We start from the raw sequence: 19,236 nt of genomic DNA, 5'->3' as shown, positions 1-19,236 counted from the left end.
AATGCTTATGATAGGTAAATTTGAGGGAAAATTTTGATATTCTTAATTTCTCCTTGTTTTTCTTCTTATGGTGTAGGTGTGGATTCTGGTGATACAATTCGTGTACCAAAGGCTGGCAATGGTGGGGGACGGGGAGTTCAACCTGGAACTCTTCATATAATACTAAAGGTACAACTTCTACTCTTAATTTGTTTATAATTATATTATTCATGTTTAGGATTTTATTTTTACTTGATACTTGTTTCTTATCATCTGCAGTAGAATCTTTAGTTTGAACTTATTCTTCTGAATCAATGATTTCTACTAGCCCTATCCCAGGCCCAATTAGATACTCCATGGGATACCATCTCAGGCCCAAGCCCTACCAGCCCTGCATTTAGTTTTTGTTTCAGTTATTGCAGCATAGTTAGTTTTATTTCAGTTTATTTGACAGGAGCAGTTTCTTTTTTTTTTTTTTCTTTTTCTTTGCATGTATTTCAGTTTTCATTTTTTTTGACTGTCTGCTCTGTCTCTCGCTCTTGCTGCTCTTCTTCTATCTCTCTCTTTTTTTTTTGTTGAATTTGCTGAACCCTAAGGGGAGAGGAGGGGGTGGGGTTACAGGTTTGTCTCTGGGACTCGTGGGAAGGGTTTTGACAGTAAGAGGTGGGATTAAGTTGAAGGCACTGGGTTTGGGGGTTTGCCTATGGAAATTGCAGGGTTGGGCTTGGAGGGTGATAATTCAGGGGTTGGTGTTGGTTCAGCTTCTCTGTTCTCAACAGATGTTTTTTTTTGGGGCTTGCGGTTACAGTGGGGTGGTTCACAGAGGACTGAAAACGAAAATGGGTTGCTTGTTGGAGTCGGGACTCGGGAGGAGTTGGGGGAGGGATTGCTGCGGTGATGTACAGTGCTGGGATGGATGATTTGTAATGTCAAATAGAGAAAGAGGGAAGAGAAAAATTGATGAGGAAGAATAATGGATCCTTTGGCTTTGAACAAATTGGTGAAGGGCCGGTGGGGAAGAAGGGAATAGTTGCAGGGAAAGGGGAAAGAGATCACACGCACAGTCACACTCTCACAGAGTAAAACTCAAATAAACTTTCTATTCAATTCACTATGCCTTTTGTTGGGTTACATGCAAGTATTTAAAGGAAAAATAACAAGACTCCTAGTTGGATTATGAAACTGAAATAACAACTTGCAATATGAAACTCAAACTCTACCTCCTACATATTCAACTCAATTTAAAAGACTGAAGTAAATAAACTACTAAATAAATAAACTTATTCCAACCCTTGTTGGACCAAAAACCATTGGATCAGTTCTGTTTTGGTTTGGGTCTCCAAAGCCTATCATGCCGGTCCAACCAGCCAAGTGATACTGCATCACTTTAGGATGCACACATTTCTGTTGTGATCAATGATACCCCTTAGTGCTTCCAACCACTCTCGACCCACTTGAATAATGCGCTCAGAAGAATCAAACTCTTCACAATAATCACCATCAAAATGCGTTGAAAAATTCAACAAAAACATCATGCTCAGACTCATTGATGATCTTGTTGGTCTTTGATAACATCTCCACCACAGACCGCGAGATGAAATTGTCGCGCTGCCCATCATCTATGAGTAAAATAGAAGTTTTCTGTTGGGCAAACAAACTTTGGTCTTTAAAATGTAGGTATCCATTGTCTGGTTCAGCTCTGGTAGTGATTAATGTAATATGAAAATGTAGATTATGGATCTCAGATCGAGGTAGGCCCGATGATTAAATTTGTGATCAGATATGAGATTAAGGAAGCAACTGCATTGTTAAGATAAAAAATCAGATCGATAGAAGATGAGGGAAAAGAGATGAGATTGATCTTCTTGGGAGGAAGAAGAGAAAAAATCAGGTTTGGGATACCAATCTCGTATGCACTGCTCAACAACACCAAAACTCTTAAAACAATTCATATTCTTTACTCAAATCATCTCTAATTGATGGGAGGTGTATTACATATATAAAGGATCTTTCTAAAATTCCTAAATTATAAAAGGACTCCTAATCACACACACACACACACACACACACTTAATAAAGTGAATAAACTCTAAACAGAAATCTATCTGACTATTAAGTATCCTAATCCAACTCAAACACTTAACTAATAATGCTGTGTACTTTCTTTATTCCCACTTTAGGAGCTTATAAGTTAGGCTTATGACAATGAAACACAAAAACATAGAAGGGCCAACCTATCATAAAACTGTCCAAAGGTCAATGTCAGCCCATTTGACTGCCACCAACTCCTTATAGGCCTCCCAAGCTTGTACATAGGCCTCCATACTGGATTAATGTTTAATGCAACTGCATTAAGGACCATGTTCTGGTTAAATCCAGTTTGAGCAGTTTGATTGATCAAATTATGGTTTTCAAAGATGAATCAAGAAAATATATTAAAAAATATATATATATATATATATATATATAGAAAACCATCTAACCAAATTGAACAGTTTCTAAATCGGACAGTTTGATTCTGATCTTAGGTTCAATTCTGATTTTACATTTTATTCCTAGGAGGTTCTATGTTGACTCGAAAGGCTACCATATGGTCCATTTTTTTTAATATAATCTAATGGCACCCTTTGGATACAAATATCATTAGGGCTGGGCATTGGGTGGGTTGAGCAGGCTCGAGGGGTGGCCTGAGCCTGGCCCAAGGTCTCGAAGAGCAAGCCCAACTTGTTAATGCAGACCTAGTCTAAAAACTTCCCCTTTTTTAATATTTATGAGGTATTGGTTTTTAATTCTTTGGGTTTTATTTGTCATGAGCTGAATTATTAGGCCAAAGTGGGGGGTCTAAAGGAGTACACAAAAATATATATTTGATTAGTAGGGCAATTTGGTAATTTAGTTGGCTTTAGTAGTTTAGTTTAGTCATTTAAGAGTTCTATTTTGGCTAGTTGTCTGAGCCAAAGTTACCTAGAAGACTTAGGCTTCAACAGTTCTAATTAGTTAAAGACTGCTATTTAATAAGTAGTGAAGTCCATTAGGTAATGTAGTTGTTTTTGTATAAATATGTAACCACCTCCCTTGATGATAGTTAATGGAATAGAATATAGAATATGAACTTGAGTTGGTAGGCAAGAGAAGGCTTCCTCTTTGTCTCCTCCCCCTCTTCTTCTGTACTGTTCACTGTATTTGTTCATATTCCCAGAACAGCCCCTATCTCTTTACTTCCTTCTCTTTTTTATTCTCTTTTTCTTACCAATCACAGGCCCCCAAAATCAGCAAACCAAAAAGCCTTTTCAATCCTGATTTATCAGGAAAATATTTCAGATTTGGGCCTGTGGAGCAGCCGTTCTGATCTTAGGTTCCTAATCTTGAATCTAGGTTGTTTGGCTGCATCACCATATGGTTAGGTAGTTCTGGATCATCGTTTTTTCTTGTATTTACTTACTGGAAATGGTAAATCCAGGCAACAATATCAAAAAGATCAGAAACCCTGGTCGCCCATTTGTACTATAATAACCTCACTCTCTGAGAAGATATGAGGTTGTTGGGTTTCTATTGACTAGTGTCTGTAAGGTTAAAATTTCTATTTTGTGTTACTGGAGTTCTGAACTGTCATGTTGGCCAGCCCCTTTTTTTTTTTTTTATAATTTCTGTTCAATTGCATTGAAATTTGGATGGTCTATTCCTATTGGAATCTACTTTAATTCTGCAAAGTTTCATTTGAAGGCCTTCTGTTTTGGAGTCTCTTGGTCAGCTGATAACAAGTAGGTCAATCCTGGATAGTTTACATGGATTTCATTTTTTTTTTTTTTGACTTCATTGGTTATTTGTTTGGATTAGTTTATTTCTTTAGGCAGTAAGGCTCATAAACTTGCAGGATTTCTACATTGTCCTGAATCTATCACTAAGTTTACAGTTTTTCTTTTTGTGTCTGTGTGTTTAGTTCTCTGTATCCTCATCTGATTAGGGACAGCATGTCCATTCATATTTAAATGTTGATCTATATACTCACTACATATGGACTTCTACTCATTATAAACTTTCTATTAAGCTTCAGTGTCTTTCATTAGTGATGGAAGGAAGGGATGAAGTGTTAATTGTTTAATCTGACTGAGGTAAATATGTAAGTTATGCTTTGTGTAGAAACTCTCCTTTGGAAGAGAGGTAGTCTAGAAAGTTGCAGTTTAGCAACATATCAGTTTTCTCTTTCTTCTTCATTTTTTAGTCTGGAAACAGCTTCTCTCCGAAAGCAGGGGTAAGGCTGCTTACATTATGACCCTCCCCAGACCCTGCAGTGGCAGGAACCTCATGCTCTGGGTACGCCCTTAGTAGAAATTGACTTTACGTCTGTTACTCTGTCTTTGCTTTGAGTGTACTTTTAAGGTTGGGATGCTGCATCTTTTCTGTTGCTGTAACATCATTTCGCTGTACAGGTTGATAAAGATCCTATTTTCCTTCGAGATGGTGCTGATATTTATGTGGATACTCATATTAGGCTTACACAGGTGAGAACATTCCTTTGGCATTGACTGCAAAATTTTCAATTTATAGTTTGAGAAGTATTATTTTTTATACAGTTTCATTACTCTCTCTGAAATTGGGTCAACCCTCTCTTTCATCTTTCAAATGATCACATGACCTACAATTTTTTACCACTAATTATCTGTTATCACTATTACTAGTGGCTAAAATCCTATTTTTTGCCAATATTATCTCTTTTGATAATTCTTGTACCACCTAATGTAAAATCCTATTTTTTGCCAATATTATCTCTTTTGTTAATTCTTATACCACATAATGTGCTTTTTTTCCCTATAGCTAGTTATCAAGGTTTGAAGTTTTGGTTTCGACCTTGGCTCAAAAACTTAATCGAAATATCTGCATCATAGCCCGTTGGTAGGTGGCACCAGCAATTTTGAGACTGAATCGCATCACCATATAGTAGTACGGACCGAATTGGGTTCTAAAGGATGTGTGCCTTTCGTCTTCTGGATCCATTTGGATTTGGTAGACCAGTCTTGCTTCCTCCATTTCACCATGAAGACTGCCAGCCGAAAGAACAGGAATGGCTGAGTTGAGATAGCCGGAACGAAAGAGAACGACCCAAGCTACAGCTCCTATTGCTGTATCTGCTCCGGTGGCTTGTAGCGATTGAAGTGGCGAGTGCAGTTACGGGGAGTTTCGAGGGAAGTAGAGAAGGAAAGGAAAAGGCCATTTTTGAGTTTCAGTTGAAACCTGGCCGAAACCTGATAAATTCCGCTGTAGGTTTCGAGGCCCAAATGGCCAAATTAGATCCCAAAACTTCTGAGAAACCCTATTTAAGCCCCTTAAACTTGGTGGAGCCCTTTTATTGTAAAAAAAAACACACACCCAAAATGATAATTTGGCTTTAGAACCTAGGTTGGTAGTATATGTTTTTACGCTGCTGTATGCTTTTTTCAACCAAAACAGAAAAATTTTCCCTATATTTTCTGAATTTTGGCGAAGAATCCATATTTCCACTACTAATGAGTTTAAACGTTTTTTTTTTCTTAAATCTTCAATACAATAAACAGGATTAGTGATTCTTCAAGTCCTTTTTTTTTTGGGTGGGGGGGGGGGTTAAAGGGCGTACCTAGTGCATGAGGCTCCCGGCACTCTGGGGTCTGGGGAGGGTCATAATGTACGCAGCCTTACCCTTGCTTTCGCAAAGAGACTGTTTCCAAACTCTAACCTGTGACCACTGGGTTACAATGGAGCAATCTTACCATTGCACCAAGGCCCACCCTCTATAGATAACCCTAAATGAATGATTTTCAATAAAGGAGATTGAAACTAATTTGAAAGAGAATCAGGAGCTTGTTTTCATGTATGAATCACCGAAATGAACACCCAACATTTTAGATATAGCAATATGTATATCACCGAAAATGAACACCCAACATGTATTAACATCTTTCCTCCTATATATATATATATATATATAATATGTATATATACTAGTAAAGTTGCATGTGTTTGCTTTCATGTATGAATCACCGAAATGAACATCCAACATTTTAGATGTTTTATTTAAACAATAAAATTGTTTATATAAACAAACATTACAATAATCCATTTTTTCTTTTATTTCTTTAAAACTTCTCCAACACAAAACTGAGTAGAGAAACGAATGATACCTTAATTGTGTATAAAATAATAATGGTGGGGTTTATCATGGATAATATTGTAATATATATATTTTTTAAGATAAGATGTTATTAATGGCGGAAGAATTGAATTTAGCTTTAAAATCGTGAGAAAACTAAGTAGTAAAACAAATAGTACCTTAATTTTTATAAAAGAATAATTAATGCAACATTGAGGGGGAGTTTGTCATGGATAATATTGTAATATTTTTTTTTTCTTTTTTTAAGATAAGATGTTATTAATGGAGGAAGAATTGAATTTAGCTGAAAATTATAACAATTAATTGAGGGGGGATCGATTGTTCAAGGAATAATTGATAATATTGTAAAGTTTTTTTTTTGGTAAGGTAAGATGGGATTAATTTATACATTGGAAAGTGGGGTTTTATAGATTGTTCAACGAAAAATGGGATTATGTTACTCTCTCTTTCTAATTTCTAATTTCTAATTAATAATAATTATTTTATCATGGATAATATTGTAATATTTTTTTATTCTTTTTGTAAGATATGATGTTATTAATGGAGGAAGAATTGAATTTATCTGAAAATTATAACAATTAATTGAGGGGGGGGGGTTTATCGATTGTTCAAGGAATAATGGATAATATTGTAAATTTCTTTTTCGATAAGATAAGATGGGATTATTTTATACATTGGAAAGTGGGGTTTTATAGATTGTTCAACAAAAAATGGGATTATTTTACTCTCTCTTTCTAATTTCTAATGTCTAATTAATAATTAATAATAATTATCTCTTATTGAATTTATCTGAAAAAACGTGAGAAAACTGAGTAGGGAAACGATTGGTCCCTTAATTTTTATAAAAGAATAATTAATATAACATTGAGGGGGGTTTTTTAATGGAGGAAGAATTTAATTTAGCTGAAAATTATAACAATTAATAATTAATAATTAATGAAGGGTATTTTCAAAATTATAACAATTAATTGAGGGGGGGGGGTTTATTGATTGTTCAAAGAATAATGGATAATATTGTAAATTTTCTTTTGGTAAGATAAGATGGGATTATTTTATACATTGGAAAGTGGGGGTTTTATACATTGTTCAACGAAAAATGGGATTATTTTACTCTCTCGTTATAATTTCTAATTAATAATTAATAATAATTATCTCTTATTGAATTTATCTGAAAAAACGTGAGAAAACTGAGTAGGGAAACGATTGGTCCATTAATGTTTATAAAAGAATAATTAATGTAACATTGAGGGGGCGGGGTTTATTAATGGAGGAAGAATTTAATTTAGCTGAAAATTATAACAATTAATAATTAATGAAGGGTATTTTTTTGGGTTTATTGATATTGTTGAAGGGTATTTTTGGTATGAAAAAATTTGCCATGACTTTTGAGTTTCTACAGTTATAATATAGTATGATATGATATATATATATATATATATATATATATATCCTTAGTTTGGGTAAGGTAACTGCAAAAAATCTAGTGAAAACTTAAGCAAGGAGGGATGGTGGAAAAATTATACCTTTATAATCTTTGTTTGGGTTCTCTTAGTTGTTTTTTGTCACAATTCCTTTTAGATTCTTTTGAAATTTCAATGAAGTTTTCTATTAGCAATTAAATAAATAGCATTATATGCATCCAGTTCAACCACTAAATTTGCTTCGATTAATGAGACCTAGCCTGTTTTCAAGGACAGGGCTTCTGGTTTATTAAAGAGCCTCTTCCTACCCGATCTGAAATTAATTAGTAACAGCTATGCTGGTGGATGAAGAAGGTCCCAGCAAGTGATTATTCTCCATCTTTGTGATCTTTCTCCTATCCACTGTGAGCTTGGTAGAAAACTGAGGAGGTTGTTTGTTTCCATAATTCTTATACAATTCATTTCCTGTATTTTCATTTGAGGGCGGTAAGGTTGCTCCATTAGGGTTTGAGTCTGGAAACAGCCTCTCTGCAAAAGCAGGGGTAAGGCTGCGTACATTATGATCCTTCCCAGACCCCGCAGTGGCGGGAGCCTCATGCACTGGGTATGCCTTTTTTCCTGTATTTTCATTTACTTGTTACCTGTTATGAGCACTCTAATTGAGCGTTCGCAGATTAATTGTTGTTAGTATAATTGCTATATCATTTGTCCTATTCTTTCCTAGGCTTTATGTGCATGGACATGAACTCATTTTGGACTTCTTCTTTATGGTTGAAATTTGTCTTGAATTTACCATGTTAAATGCTTAATGCTTTCTTTTTTAATTCTTCTTACAGGCTATTATTGGTGGTATGGTTGATGTGCCAACCTTGTCTGGGAAGCTTCAAATAAAAGTATAGGTTTCTTTATCCTTTTTTCTTCTGTTTCATTACGTTGTTCTTTCCTTTGTATCTTTCTTGTACAGAACTGATTCACATAGATCTTTTTCTATGTAATTAATTCACATGATGTTCAACAGTTGGCTTTGCCAATTGCCACAAAGTGACATGTTGCGGTCATTTGCAAGGAAGTGTAGCCTTCTAATCCTTCTCCCTACATCTTATTACACTAAAGTATACTGTCAAAAATTATAAAATAAAAGAAAAATAACTACATATATATCCCCCAATCACCCTTCCCCACCCCCCCCCCCCAAAAAAAAAAAAAAAGAGGACAAAGAGGCCTTGAACCATAAATATTTAATAGGGAAAAGATTATTTGCACCAACCACATAGGAAGGGCTTCCTACGTATTTGCACCAGCCACATAGGAAGGACTTCCTACGTCCGTGCAATTTATTCCACGTGGAAGCTGGTATTTTGATTTTGACGGTTGGATAGATAGAGCATGACCTGGATTGGCCAAGTGTCAAATTTTGGAGCGAAAATCAACCACATACCCAGCCATGTATTGGTGTATTCTCTTGCAAAAATAATGTCCATCAATTTTCAGCCATTTTTTTCACAAGTAAGCCTTAGTGGATTTTCAAAGCTTTGTTTTGCTGTGTGGCCAATTCTGTGAGGGCCATATTAAGAAAAATGTCAACATATATATATATATATATATATCCCCCAATCACCCCCCTAAAAAAAAAAGGAAAAAAGAGGCCTTGAACCATAAATATTTAATATGCAAAAGGTTATTTGCACTAGCCACAAAGGAAGGACTTTCTACATCCGTGCAATTTATTCCATGTGGAAGCTGGTATGTTGATTTTGACCATTGGATAGAGAGAGCAGGGCCTGGATTGGCCACGTGTCAACTTTTGGAGCGAAAATCAACCACATACCCAGCCATGTACTGGTGTATTCTCAAAATAATGTCCATTAATTTTCAGCCATTTTTTTCACAAGTAAGCCTTAGTGGATTTTCAAAGCTTTGTTTTGCTGTGTGGCCAATTCTGTGAGGGCCTTATTAAGAAAAATGTCAACATATATATATATATATATCCCCCAATCACCCCCCTAAAAAAAACAGAAAAAAGAGGCCTTGAACCATAAATATTTAATATGCAAAAGGTTATTTGCACTAGCCACATAGGAAGGACTTTCTACATCCGTGCAATTTATTCCATGTGGAAGCTGGTATGTTGATTTTGACCATTGGATAGAGAGAGCATGGCCTGGATTGGCCACGTGTCTCCTTGTGGAGCGAAAATCAACCACATACCCAGCCATGTATTGGTGTATTCTCTTGTAAAAATAGTGTCCATCAATTTTCAGCCATTTTTCCCCCAAAAGTTGAAGACGGTGGATTTTCAAAGCTTTGTTTTGCTGTGTGGCCAGTTCTTTGAGGGCCATATTAAGATGCCCTCACTCTGAGGGCCTTTCAGGAAGCTAGTTCCGTATTTAACAAATCTCCTTGCCAGTTTATACAAATCACAACTTTTACCTGTTGATCTTAGAGTGCCATAAAATTATAGAAGTTCCTGCTCTCTGGGAGAGAATGCAAATGAATGAGCTTCAATGAAATAGATTCTGTTCCTCCTTGCCATTGTCCTCTAATTTATTACTGATGGGTGATAATACCATATAATGCTAGTACTTTATGAACACTGAAAGATGTCATTAAAATCTTTGGCATGATAATGTAGATGACCAAGATTTATTGTTTTTCTCTTTCCTTCTAGCTTAGCATTGTAGCAGGGATAGTTAGGAACAAAAATCATACCTGCTGGAACAGGCTCGTGTATTATTTCTTATCATTGTTTAAAGCTGGTAATTGATATCTCCTGTATCCAACTCTGTAGGGTTAAATTTCTTTCCTTTTTCTCCCCCACAACCCCCCCCCCAAAAAAAGGGACAATTGAGAGAATAGTCACTACTCACAATGTATTGGTTTAAAGTAATTCACATGGATTTTTGTATGATAATTTGGCCCCATATCTATAGTCAATGTGGGACTGAAGAGTTGGTTAACATTTCTCTTGGAAAATAAGCTGGTGTTCAGTATGTGTCGCAACTAAACAACTATAGCACAAGTGTTCTCTTTTAATTTTTCCATGGCATGTTACTTATTTCAGATGTTCCATTTACCGACCTTTGTGTGTGTGTGGACAAGTAGACCTCTGAATTACCCTAAAAGTAGACATCATATTTAGCTGCACCTGGTGACTGTTAAAAATCCTTTGCTTGATACCTTTGTGTATCCCTTGGCTGTTTCCCTCAAGGTCTTTTGTTTCCTTGTCTCAATCTATGCTCCTTGCAGATACCAAAGGGGGTTCAGCACGGGCAACTTATGGTCCTAAGAGGCAGAGGTATAGTGCTGCATCCCATATTATCTGCTTTATGTTGCTAAAACAATTTGTTATTTTGAACCATTCACACATCTCCCTCCATTTGCTTGTTCTTCCAATTTCTCCCATTATCCGTGATTATTTCGTTGAGGAGGCTGTTCAGTTATCTTTCTTATTATTCCTTTAAGTGTTTTTGCATTCATTTATTATTTTTTTGTGAGATATGTTAGGATTGCCAAAGCAAGGTATCCTCACAGACCATGGTGATCAATATTTGAGATTCTGCATACGCCTCCCTACGTAAGTCATTTATTTTTGTACTAAATGGTCGAATGCTCAATAGCCTTTATGCTCTGTAAGTTTAATTAGTAGGTGATATGAGAATGTTGAAATGGAAAAATGAAACTAGAAAAGATAAAGTGAGAGATTAAAATTCGAGGTGATTTAGGAGTGGCCCTGACAGAAGATTAGTTGGAGCAGCAGCATGGGCATTTGCAACAGAGGCCAATGAGTCTACTGGTAAGGAGTGATTTAATGCAGATTAGAGGAATAGAAAGGCCTAAGTGATAGACCAAAGATGACTTTCGAGGAAGTGGTTAGAAAATATATGAACGGCTTTGGGTTGACAATAAACATGGTTTTAAACAGAGTTAAATGGTGAAACAGGCTCTGTGTAGCACACCCATGCAGTTGGGAAAGACTTTTTAGTTTAGTTGAGTTGAGTTGTTTATTTTCTTTTATTCATTTATTTTTGGTTGTATTGTCGGCAATGGAAAGAAACTTCATTGAAAGAGAGAGGGAGAGACACTGAAAGAAGAAAAGCAAGAAAAGAAACAAAGTATGATGCAGGGGTACCCAACCATAATGCCCTCTAATCCTGCCACAACCTAGAACTTCCTGCACCATCAAAAGATACAACTAGAGGCAACACCCAAGCCCTTAGAGCTCATGTACCTTTCCACTCTTAACACAGTCGACATCTATCAAGCTGATGAAGCAGGGCATTGACACTGGAGGGCTATGGTGTATCCATAAACAAACTGACCCAACAGAATCCCCAACAACGGTCTGTTCAGGCCCAAATTTCAGAACACTGCTTATGAGACTGCTCAAGGAGTAGTTAATTAATATTAAACTTTCCCACTGGTTTCAGAAGTCTGCTTCTAGCAGTCAACTAATGTGCGTCACATGGCAATTATCAAACTAAAAATAGATCATTACCTGCTGCTTGGAAGACTTGAAAGATAAATGTGGCATTTGGTTGTGTAATGGTCTTAAATGCATATAATTGTGGTGTTGGATGATGCCACATTAGCTTTGTGACTTCAACTTCAACTTTAGCAAGCTTATTTGACCTGCATGGAATCTGGAAGAATAGCCTCTGCATTATGGGGGACCACTAATAAAATTATTTGTGTTCTTTTGTCATGCCAACTCTATAAAGTTGCAATCCATGCTTAAATGGTTCTTTCAGGTGTGTGCCACTTAGTAACTTCAGTGCTAGCATGCTGTTTCTTTAGTATAGTTTCATTTTCATGTTATCTTTCAGCTCATTAAATGAACGTCAACGTGCCTTATTGAAAGAGTACGCTCAGGAAGAGTCTATCCATGGAAGCAGCACCTCCGATGAAGGAAATTGGTGAGAATGTTTGCTTTTACTTGTGTTTCAAAGGGTTTAGATTGAATGGCAAGTCTTCTTATTTGATATTTGGATAACATGTCCGTAAATTTCTTTTAATGATTTTTATATTCCTGTGTTTTGGAAATCTGATTCTTGTTCACTTGTCAGATTTGTTATTTGTAGAGGTACCCTAGGTTAGAGAACACTGAGTTGTTCACTTGTTTTTCTTGGAAAATATCCTATCCTAATCTTTTGGATATTTATTTATTTATTTTTATTCCTTTGGCTATTATCTGTAGAGTGTGGACCTGCACGCTAGTATCATGTGTCGATACAGGCGTGTAGTTTCTGACTCGTTAATCCCCTGAAATTCAGTTCCTGTATCAGTTGATCATTTATGCTTCAAATAAACTAGAGTATCTCCGAAGTAAAACATTCTGACTTCCTTTGAAGGAGCTGTTGATTTGCACCTTGAGATAAAATTATTTGCTCTTACTGTATTGCATGTTATTCATATTAAGACCAATGGATATGCGTATATGTACGTTAATTGGCCTATTATAATACATATCAGTATATAAAAACACAACTCAACTCAGCGAAGCCTTATTTCCAACTAAATGAGTTTGGGCACACATACACTGTAGTAAAGCAAGTTGGGAAAAAAATATCTAAATGCAGTAAAGTGCTCAAAGAAATTATCAGAAGGGAATTAAACTAAAGCATTATATCAATTCAAAAGACATCTGCCATGCAACTTTTATGGAGACGGCCATTTATGGAATTGAAATTGCTGTTCACTTTGGATGGTTATATTTAATCATAGAGGGTGGCTCCAAACTTATGACTGGATGGCTCCAAGTCCAGTCTGGAGGTCCATGGGGATATGGGGATACATGCATTACATTAAGAAAGTTAGAGCTCTTCGCTCCAATCACGAGTTCTCTTTCTCTTGGCGATTGAGATCTGCCAATTCACTGGCAGAGAGTTGACCAAATCTGGTGTTACTAGGGATATATTGTATTTTGTATGTGGGCCCTTCTCCTATTGTGTACTGAGGTCTTCCAGCCGTTTTGGGCTGCTCTGGTTGTTTTTCGTATTCTAGTCTCCTCTTCCTTTCAATAAAATCAGTTACTTAACAAACTATTAAGGCATAAAATGCTAACAAGCATGTGTGTCTAGCCATGTGCATTAAACAATGTTTTCAGTCCATCCAAAAGAGAACAATTGATTAGTAAAAAATCATGTACATGCGGATGCACCCAATCCACTGGCTATTGGCATGAGTTGATACCTTTAAGCTTCTTGAACTAGGAAACCTGTTCCTTCTCAACCAACAGTACATCTTCCTGAAAGGCTAAATTTCTTGATTAATGTGGTGGTAATGTTGGCTAAGTAGCTAATCTTGAGGTTATTTTCTCAAAGTTCACAGATCATGTGTTGAAACATTTTCAGAAATTACAGCATCTAAAAAGGCACAAAGTAGTTAAATTTATATTGAGATTGCCATTATTTTTACTAGAAACATTTGTATTGTTTGAAACTTTTTTACTGAATTTCAGTATTCTTCACTTTTCCGTCTATAATGACGGTTTTGGAAATGGTAACAGGCTTTATCAGCAGCTATCTACTGGTTGAACTTACAGGTGGCAGCAAATTACTGATCGATTGACGGATTCAAAGTTTGTGCTTCAATTCATGGTCTTCATATTGATGCTGCTATTCCTGAACAAAAGCATTGGCTGAGGGTAAAGTTGAGCGACCCTCCAAAGTCCAAGCAGGGGGAAGAAATTTCCAGGTTTCGTATGCAACTGATGAATCTGCGGCAAGCATCTGTATATGGAGTTGTTGTCATCTCACTCTTGCCATGAGTTCTGTTTACGTTAAAAGTGCTGTGAGGTATTGAGATTCTCAGAGCCCTCACTTTTCCCACATCCATGTTTTAAAATCCAATGACTAGAGTAGAATCTCATCTTGTTTTGGGGTCAATGCCAATCTACATTGGATTCTGACCACCTTGTTTGATGTATAGAATTGATTTTCCCAATTATGATTAATAAAATTCTTTTTTGTTGATGAGGAAATGTGAAGTTGTTTGTTATTTACTGTTGAAGAAAGTTTTCTTTCACCCGTGTGGAAAGAAGAATTCCTTCTCCACAGGTGAAGTGACCATATGATGAGACTCTTGGGCCAATGCTATCGATTCCCATGGCGATGGAAAACTTGGTCTGGGTGGGAATGTAGAAACCAGGGTCAACTTTTGATTATCCTTTACACATGTAATCTACTCTGCTTATTGAAGATTATATACCAAGAGTTCATTAGTGCCTTGAACTGGCTTGAATCTTGATGGGACAACAAACTGAATCCAGTTTCTATTTTCATTCTGTAAATGCTCTAACCTACCATTTGATTACATTTGTGGTGGTCAGAATAATAACACTTTCCAGCCTAATATATCTTAAGGGAATCCCTCTTCCATATCTCTATTATCATTGTCATTACCTATTAAACATGTTTGTCTTTTCCACATATATGTTGAGAACTATATTAAATATGCTTTCCATTTATATAATTAACCTTTGACCAACTGTATGTGGAGCAAAGTGATTTATTACAGGTGAAGTCTCATAGATAGATAGAACCATGCATAGGTAAAGACATGGAATGACAGACGCAAGGACTTGTAATAACATGGTAATTGGGTGTTGCCTAATGAACAGGAGGCGGCAGACACAGTCACACGGTATGGTAGGGTATCAATATATTGGATATACGGTGGCAGAGATACAGATACAGAGATGCAGAGATTCAAAGAAACGCAAGGCTGAACTGTTTTTAAGTGAAGTGAAGAGGCTTAGTGAGCCTCAAGGGGTACTAAGCTATTGACGTAGGCTTTCCTGGCCGGATGCTCCTCTTGTGGACGGTTAAATGGAGTCCACACTGGCTCGTCCACGAACAACCGCATCAGCTGCTCCCACCACCACCACCACCACCATCAGTGAAAAGAGCTCATTAGCAAAAAAAAAGTAAAATTTCAATCTCATCAGAGATCCATGTGCAAACAACACAGATTGACAATGGATATATACAATTCATACCTTGAGGTATTTTCCAGTGTCAAGGGCCAGACGATGGTAAATCCCGGAGGGTAAGGCGATCATGTCTCCTTCCTTCATCCAGATGCGAACCCAGCGGTCATCCTTGTCTCTCACATCGAAGTACCCACTGCCTTCCAAACAGTAACGTATCTCTTCATTGGCATGGATGTGCTCCGTGTAGAAGTTCTTCACCTTCTCCTCATAATTCTCCAGTTTCTCTGGGCATATATCCAGAATATCCTGCATTTTAAGGTTAATATTAGCAATACACAGCCAATGAATGAACGATGGATAGGAGCCAAGGTGATGATGAAGTATGAACCACGTAGTTATAGCCCCTGCTTTCCCTAATGTTACGGAGCTCCTCATCGTTCTCGTAATTCTTTGGGTTCAAACGCCAGTACAACACTCCCAGCTCTGCAAAATTTAATTCAGTCAAAACAAACTTCAAAACACATAATACACGGTACTTGGGCATCCTCTCCTTAATGACTAGCTTTTAAGAATAAGTTTTATAAAGTCATATCACCTTTTAGTTTGCTCAAGGACAAGAGTTTTTTATCCTCGCCGCTCTCCTCCACGTACCATGCCTACAATTTTATCAAACATCACAATCAGAACGATAGTACTGCCGGAGGATCTTAGAAGGTAATATCAGAAGGTAAACTCACCTCAATCGCCATCGTCATTTCTCAATTCTCAGAACTTCTCTCTCAAGGATCAAGCTACTACACCTTTTACAGTCCTCACTGTCTCCACCGATCGACCATGAAAATTTATAGAGAACGGGAGAATACCATAAGATGTTTGGAATTAATCCTGAAATTTGCTTGGCGTATCTAAATTTTCTGCTTCGATGATGAGCACTGCGTGGTGAATCATGCATGCTTTGCAGCGTCACATTTCAAATATAATGCTTTCGCTGTTTGTGTCCCTATCACGCTGTGTCTCATTTACCGGACTCAGATTGATGTTCACCTGATATGCACCTTAGATTAGATGGCTAGCTGATTAGAGCTATTGAAGATCTCTGATCGTCTGCTTGAGATGCTGGGAGACAGTCACAAGTAGGGTCGGATTTTTCTTAGCCATGATGCCGTGTTTAGAGTTTAGATACCATAATGTGATGCATCTGATTTCTTTGAATCAAAATAAATTTATCTTCGGAAGGCAAAGGGATACATCGTCACCTCTATTGTCAGCTCATAGACAATCATCAGTTGGGGCAACAGTAAACACGATTTCCTCTGCATGAAACATCAATTTCCTCATTGATGCACCCAAACCCTCATACAACTATATTAAATCTGGGGGAAAAGGAGTAATAATAGGGCTGATGTATATCTATTGAGATTGAGGGCCATAAAGCTCCAAATTAATTTGAGATTAACTTATGGATGTCCATTTGCCCTGAATCATGCCATTAGACGGGTAATTATCAATAATGGTGAATGTTATATCCACCATCTTCGATAAGGAAGAGATTGTTGAAAGAGTACCGAACAACTCTTATGGCCATGCATAGATTAGGATCGTCTCCAGGGAGCTCAGCACCCAGGGTGCTGCCAGGGGGCATCCAGCGGTTGAGTTGTGCTGCACACATCTCGGCACACGCCTAAGGATGTGTGCAGCAGCACAGCCCAACGGCTGGCAGCTCCCTGGGCGTGCTAGGCTCCCTGGAGGCGAGCTAAACTTGGCCATGCATCCGACCTCATTACCATGTTTCAAGCATTCCACAGTTTTTTTTTATTATCCACCTAGACCTCTATATTCTTGAACCCTTGGTCCCTAGTCTGTTGCAAACCTTGCATGATGCTTTTGGCTTTCGATGTCAATGTGTTCCCTGCAAAAACTCAACTTACAGTATAGTAAAATTGAGAATTAAAGAGAACTACAACAATTCATCCAGCTGAAGAGAGGTAATCGAATCATAGTAACCATCACATATAACTATTGGTTGATCCACAGCCATAGATGTTAGTAGAAGTATTCATGAAGAGACATACAATACAAGTAATGACTGTCTAAGAGAAGGAAAGCGTGACATTACAATCTAGATCAGCCACCCATCTCTTTATAATTTGAACAATATTGGGGAGGGGGGGAGGGGGGGGGGGGAAGGGCGGGGAGAGGCACCTTGAAACACACATTTAGGCCAAACGTTCTTTATGCCGGGGGCGCAGGCTGCGCCAGACACATGGGGATGGGTGAAATAACCACCCTACTCCCCTGAATACCGAACCCATGTATCTGGGCACAGTCTATGCTGCGGCACAGACAACATCATCCCATCTATTATGAAATACTAGATATAATTAGTAATTGCAGCTATAGATACGAACAAACAAAACAGTCAAACAGGTCAACCAACGAAGAGGATTGAAGGTTCTTAGTGCGTGTCCCCAATGGCCCAATTACCCACATAACAAGATAAAAAAAAAGGAAAAAGGTTATTTCCAAATGTCCTCTTGAAAATGGCCAAATTTATAGTTGCCCCCCTGAACATTCACTAATTTCATGTGCACCCTTACTTTTCAAACTAAGTACCAATATAGTCCCTCCCGTTAGACAAGAGACGTTATGTTCTAAACGTCTGACATTTTTTGTACATGGTTAGACCATGCTACCCTTGATAAAATGGAATGACAAAAATGCCCTTAAAAAAAAAAAAAAAAAAAATACCTGCAACACATCTTCCCCAAATCGATTGGGGAAGATGAGTTGCAGATAATCAGATATCCTTCAACCCCCTTTTTCCTTCCTTCTTGGATTTCTTCCAATCTTTCTTTTCTTCTTCTTCCCTGTGTTCTCAGATGGGTTGCAGGTTAGGAAGATTTTTAGAATAAACTTTGGACTGTTGTTATAGTGTAATGGGAATTCTTCTTTCCCAGATCGTTTGCTTTAACCAAAACCAAGCAGAATCAGGATCTTAAAGAAGAAGAAGAGGAAGATGGAAGAAGCAAAGAGAGAACCATGTATCATGTGGCTGCTAACCTCACTTCAAAAGCCAGGTCAGTGTTCGTTTCCTATCATTCTTGTTTATGGGTTCTGTTCGTTTGTTCACCCGTCATTAAAACTTATCCCGTTTCTGCTTTTTGGGTCTATAGGATCGCTAGGAATAGTAGCCAACGGGTGAGAATTTGTGTATCTCTTATTCATTTTAGTGTTTAGTAGATTGATTTTTTCTGATTGAATTTTTATTCGTATCGGTGGTAATTTATTGGAGTTGTTTGGATTTTTTATCTTCGTTTCTTAAATTGGTTTCAAGTTGTCACTTGTCAGATTGGTAGCAGGTTGAATTGTAACAGAAACTATGCGGCTAAGGATATTAAATTTGGATTTGAAGCTCGTGCAATGATGCTTAAAGGTGTTGAAGAGCTTGCTAATGCTATTAGAGTAACCATGGGCCCCAAGGTAAAGGGCATTAGCATTCGCCGTTGTGTAGTTTATTGTGTAGATATTGGTAGTGGTTTGCCGAGATGTCTGCTATGGCCATTCTTTTCGTGATGGATTAGATTCAAAAACTCATCTTCCCCAAACCCTAAACGAATTGGGGAAGATGAGTCGTAGAGTTTTTTTCTTGTTTTTTTTTCAAATAAGGGTATTTTTGTCATTCTATCCTATCAAAGGGTAGAATGGTCTATAAATTTTCAAAAACTAGGATCCGTTAGAACATAACGTCTCTGTCTAACAAG

The 19,236-nt window shown here is 37.3% G+C and overlaps 2 protein-coding genes and 1 long non-coding RNA gene across 6 annotated transcripts in view; 2 read left to right on the top strand and 1 right to left on the bottom strand.

Annotated features, from left to right (window-relative positions):
- Positions 1-14,515, top strand: part of LOC122642673 (chaperone protein dnaJ 1, mitochondrial) — a 32,232-nt gene extending 17,717 nt beyond the window's left edge. For 3 of the 4 annotated variants that reach the window (XM_043836218.1, XM_043836217.1, XM_043836220.1), the window contains exons 13-19: positions 77-168; positions 4,410-4,481; positions 8,382-8,438; positions 10,792-10,840; positions 11,050-11,119; positions 12,369-12,458; positions 14,087-14,515. In XM_043836218.1, the coding sequence (XP_043692153.1) occupies positions 77-168; positions 4,410-4,481; positions 8,382-8,438; positions 10,792-10,840; positions 11,050-11,119; positions 12,369-12,458; positions 14,087-14,186 (530 nt within the window). In that variant the 3' untranslated portion in view covers positions 14,187-14,515. Of the gene's footprint in view, positions 1-76; positions 169-4,409; positions 4,482-8,381; positions 8,439-10,791; positions 10,841-11,049; positions 11,120-12,368; positions 12,459-14,050 lie in introns of all 4 variants that reach the window. The other variant, XM_043836221.1, reaches the window with a different exon arrangement.
- Positions 14,516-15,228: 713 nt separating this feature from the next.
- On the bottom strand, positions 15,229-16,257 carry LOC122642675 (1,2-dihydroxy-3-keto-5-methylthiopentene dioxygenase 1-like). Its single transcript, XM_043836223.1, has 5 exons — positions 16,213-16,257; positions 16,071-16,131; positions 15,864-15,958; positions 15,542-15,781; positions 15,229-15,411 (listed from the first exon to the last, which is right to left on the bottom strand). The coding sequence occupies exons 1-5, from the start codon at positions 16,228-16,230 to the stop codon at positions 15,298-15,300; spliced, it is 528 nt and encodes a 175-aa protein (XP_043692158.1). The 5' UTR covers positions 16,231-16,257; the 3' UTR covers positions 15,229-15,297.
- A 2,251-nt stretch (positions 16,258-18,508) lies between these two features.
- LOC122642676 lies at positions 18,509-18,931 on the top strand. Its single transcript, XR_006330077.1, has 3 exons — positions 18,509-18,552; positions 18,649-18,673; positions 18,824-18,931. It is a non-coding gene; the product is annotated as an uncharacterized LOC122642676 (long non-coding RNA).
- Positions 18,932-19,236: the final 305 nt, after the last annotated feature.

This window comes from Telopea speciosissima, chromosome 10, assembly GCF_018873765.1.
Source record: "Telopea speciosissima isolate NSW1024214 ecotype Mountain lineage chromosome 10, Tspe_v1, whole genome shotgun sequence".
Taxonomy (NCBI): Eukaryota; Viridiplantae; Streptophyta; class Magnoliopsida; order Proteales; family Proteaceae; genus Telopea; species Telopea speciosissima.
The sequence above is the reverse complement of the archived record's forward strand: the minus strand, read 5'-3'. Positions and strand labels throughout refer to the sequence as shown.